The sequence below is a fragment of the Myotis yumanensis genome, unplaced genomic scaffold, assembly GCF_028538775.1.
Source record: "Myotis yumanensis isolate MYYU_CA2020_CCGP unplaced genomic scaffold, mMyoYum1.0.hap1 SCAF_17, whole genome shotgun sequence".
NCBI lineage: Eukaryota > Metazoa > Chordata > Mammalia > Chiroptera > Vespertilionidae > Myotis > Myotis yumanensis.
In genome coordinates, this window is record NW_027223768.1 from 38,504,777 (window position 1) to 38,508,545 (window position 3,769).

General features: G+C 60.3%; 1 protein-coding gene across 1 annotated transcript; it reads right to left on the minus strand.

Annotated features, from left to right (window-relative positions):
- Positions 1–807: 807 nt before the first annotated feature.
- On the minus strand, positions 808–2,097 carry GJA8 (gap junction protein alpha 8). Its single transcript, XM_070396760.1, has one exon. The coding sequence runs from the start codon at positions 2,095–2,097 to the stop codon at positions 808–810; it is 1,290 nt and encodes a 429-aa protein (XP_070252861.1).
- Between the last annotated feature and the right edge of the window lie 1,672 nt (positions 2,098–3,769).

Consider the following 3,769-nt stretch of genomic DNA (forward strand, 5'->3'; position numbering starts at 1 on the left):
CCTGGGAACGGCAGCTGCCCTTTGCTCTCCGGTGTCCACAGTCCCAGCACCTCCAGGGCATGCAAACAGGCCCACCTCACCAACTGCATCCTCTAGAGCAGCGGTTCTCAACCTGTGGGTCGCGACCCTTTGGGGGTCAAACGACCCTTTCACAGGGGTTGCCTAAGACCATTGGAAAACACATATATAATTACATATTGTTTTTGTGATTAATCACTATGCTTTAATTATGTTCAATTTGTAACAATGAAAACACATCCTGCATATCAGATATTTACATTATGATTCATAAAGGTAGCAAAATCACAGTTATGAAGTAGCAACGAAAGTAATTTTATGGTTGGGGGTCACCACAACATGAGGAACTGTATTAAAGGGTCGCGGCATTAGGAAGGTTGAGAACCACTGCTCTAGAGGTTGCCTTTGGAACTCCTGATGCAGGGCCACATGGTCGCTGCTGGGGAAGGGCTGGGTGACAAAGTCGACTGCGTGAGCTTGAGGCAACGGCTAGTACAAAGGTAGGAGGCAATCGCAAGTCTGATCAGAAGGATTTCTGGTACAATGGCCCCCTGTGTGAAGAGTCCCGCAGCCGCTGGGGAAGAGGGCAGGGCAGCCAGAGGAGACTGATGGCTTTGCCTTGGTAGCCCTTACATATGGGAAAGACAGTTCACTGACTGTGCAGCCTGCACTGTGCGACCAGGCATGGGTGCGAGGGGAGGGGCAGAGACTCAGCTCCTGTGGGCATTTTTCCTTTCGCCTGGCCCCGTAGGCCAGCTCCCGTGTTCTCTTTCTTCCTTTGGCACCACCTCATACGGTCAGATCATCGGACCTGGCCCGGCTGCTGGCTTTGCTCAACCTGCTCAGGGGCCTGGTGTCATCCCCAGCCAGCTCTGCACCCGGGGAAGGTGCCTTCTCCGCCGGCAGCCTTTGCTTCGCCACCTTCTCAGCCGGTAGCTCTCCTTCCTCCCCCTCCTTCCCCACCTGGGAGGCCTCTTCCTCCCCGCCCACCGCCGGGGTCTCCCGCCCTTCTGTGCTCACTCTCTCCGCTTCCAGCCTCTCCGCCACCGCTACCCGCTCGGGGTCCGCTCCTTTCTCCCCCGGTTGCTCGTCCAGCTCACACCCCGGGGCTCCCACCTGCGCGTAGGACGGCAGCGCCTCCGGGTCAGCCCTGGGCAGGCCCCCCGGGAGCCCCGCGCCCCTCCTCTCCTCCAGCCGTCGGAAGGGCTGGGCGGACCGCGGGCTGGCCTCCCCCAGGCCGGCCTCGGCCAGCGGGAAGTAGTGCGACACGATCTTTTCTTCCTCGAGGAGCTGGTAGCCCTGGGCTTTCTGCACGGAGGCCACGGCGATGGAGCGCAGGGGTGTCTCAGGCACCTCCCCCGGCGGCGGCGGCTCCACGCGCCCCCGGAAGGCGGAGCGCACGCGCTTCAGGCCCAGGTGGCTCATCTCCAGGAGGTTGAGCAGGAGGGACACGGCGGCCACGCACAGCATGAACAGGATGAAGATGGTCTTCTCCGTGGGCCGCGACACGAAGCAGTCCACCACGTTGGGGCAGGGCCAGCGGCTGCAGCGGTAGAGGGGCGGGATGCGGAACCCGTACAGCAGGTAGTGGCCCGCCACGAAGCCCGCCTCGAACAGGCTCTTGCAGGCGATGTGGCCCACGTAGGTGCGCAGCAGGGGGCCCTCCAGCCGGAACCGCCGGGCGCCCTGCGGGCCGCCGCCCGGCTCGGCGCCCGGCCCCCTCCCGCCCGCCGGGCCCGGCCCCCGCGCCCCGCGCGCCGCGCGCTTCTCCTCCGCGCGCGCCCGGTGCACCGCGTGGCCCACGTACACGAGCGACGGCGCGGACACGAAGATGATCTGCAGCACCCACAGGCGGACGTGCGAAATGGGGAAGGCCGCGTCGTAGCAGACGTTCTCGCAGCCCGGCTGCTGCGTGTTGCACACGAAGTCGGCCTGCTCGTCGCCCCACACCAGCTCGGCGGCCGTGCCCAGGATGAGGATGCGGAAGATGAAGAGCACCGTGAGCCACACGCGGCCCACGGCCGTGGAGTGCTCGCTCACCTCCTCCAGGATGTTCCCCAGGAAGCTCCAGTCGCCCATCGCTGGCCGCCTGCAGGGGAGGAGGCAGAGTGAGCGGCGGCCGTGCGCCCCGAGGGAGCCCGCGGGGCTCTGCTGAGCCCGGCCCCCTCCTCTCTGAGCTGCTGCCGCATCCCCGGGTGAACGGCATCTATTGGAGCTTCCTCCGCGCAGAGCAGGGCCAGGGGACCAAGGGGCCTCAGAGAATCTGCTTCTAGCAGCTCCCGTATCTGTAAATTGGGTTGAATGTAATACCGGTTTTCACTGACTTCACAAGCCACCTAAAAGGGTCAATGTGCCGGGCCTGCGGGGCTCCGTGGTTGAGCGTCATGTGGAATGAACCGGGAGGTCATGGGTTTGATTCCCCGGTCTGGGCACATGCCCCGGTTGCAGGCTTGATCCCCAGGAGGGGGCGTGCAGGAGGCAGCCAGTCAATGATTCTCTCTCATCATTGCTGTTTCTCTCCCTTCCTTTCTGAAATCAATAAAACAATATTTAAAAAAAGATAAATGTGGGTATAATTTTCTGAACTTCACCCAAAATACAGATGCATTGTGGACCACAGATTGCTATCTGGTTACGTGGAATTAAATCAAGGTCACAGGCAGGAAGAAGGGCCATGAGGCAGAATGCTAAGTCCGTATGCCATGGGCGGCTGGGCCCACACAGAACTATGGAGGTAGGACATGGTCGGCAGCTCTCTTACTTTTGACATGTTGCGCTATATAATGATGGTCTGTTAGAAGGAAACGGGCATTTACTGAGTATCTACTTTGCGATAGACCTTCGATACGATATTTCATTTAATCGGAGGCTGACTGACTGCACTCTCCGTGAGGGTGCGGCCCCACCTGTGTACTCACAGCTGTAGACGCAGCGCCTGCTACAGAGCCCAGCAGAGAGCAGAGCCCCAGAAGGGACTGCCAACAGACTGCAGTCCCGCACAGGAGGGAACGGAGGCACAGGGAGGTCACACAGAGTCTAGGATACACTGAGCAGTGGCGGTTCTGGCTGCCAGATTCCAAGGCGGTCTTTTCCCTGACACCCCGGAAACGCCTGCCTGGGGTCAGAGTGACGCTGTTCTCTGACTCCCGTATCCTTAATTTATGTTTCCTTCCTCCAGGTTGAAACCTGGAGGCCCTTCTCGACAGCTTTACAAACCGAGAACAGTATCTTACAATTGTTATTACTGCTCGGTTAGAGCCGCGGAAGGGGGAGAGTGCTGTGTAAGGAGTCATGTCTAGAGTACAGAAGGCCCGCGAGGATGGCTAGTGTCCCGCAGAATGAAAAGCGCCAGGGTCTGGAACGCGGTGGTTTAAGAGCTAAAAACTGCCCTGTGACAACAGAAAGCCCACCATTAAACATGATAGTCTACGATGCCCTAACGACAGCAGCAACTCATGCACACGGGGTTGAGGGACAGCGGTGGTGAGCACTGGGTCATCCACCCTGGGCCGCCTGGTGTGCAAGCTGTGGCCTCTGCAGGACGATGACGAACCTCCCACTGCATCTCGGACAGACGCTCCTCCCGCGGACACCTCTGGGGCTGCGGCATTTACTCATCGCTGCCCTTACACCGGGCAGGAGCCTCTCTGAGACCTGCTGCTCTGGGCTTCTCCCAGCCTGTCGGCCCCACAGGATCCGCTTGTGCTTCGGGGCTGGCCACCCAGCCCTTGGTTGCCAACACTGACTGCAG

What these genes read in the sequence shown, in the direction of transcription:
- GJA8 (XM_070396760.1), bottom strand. Translation starts at nt 2,097, where the DNA reads ATGGGCGACTGGAGCTTCCTGGGGAACATCCTGGAGGAGGTGAGCGAG.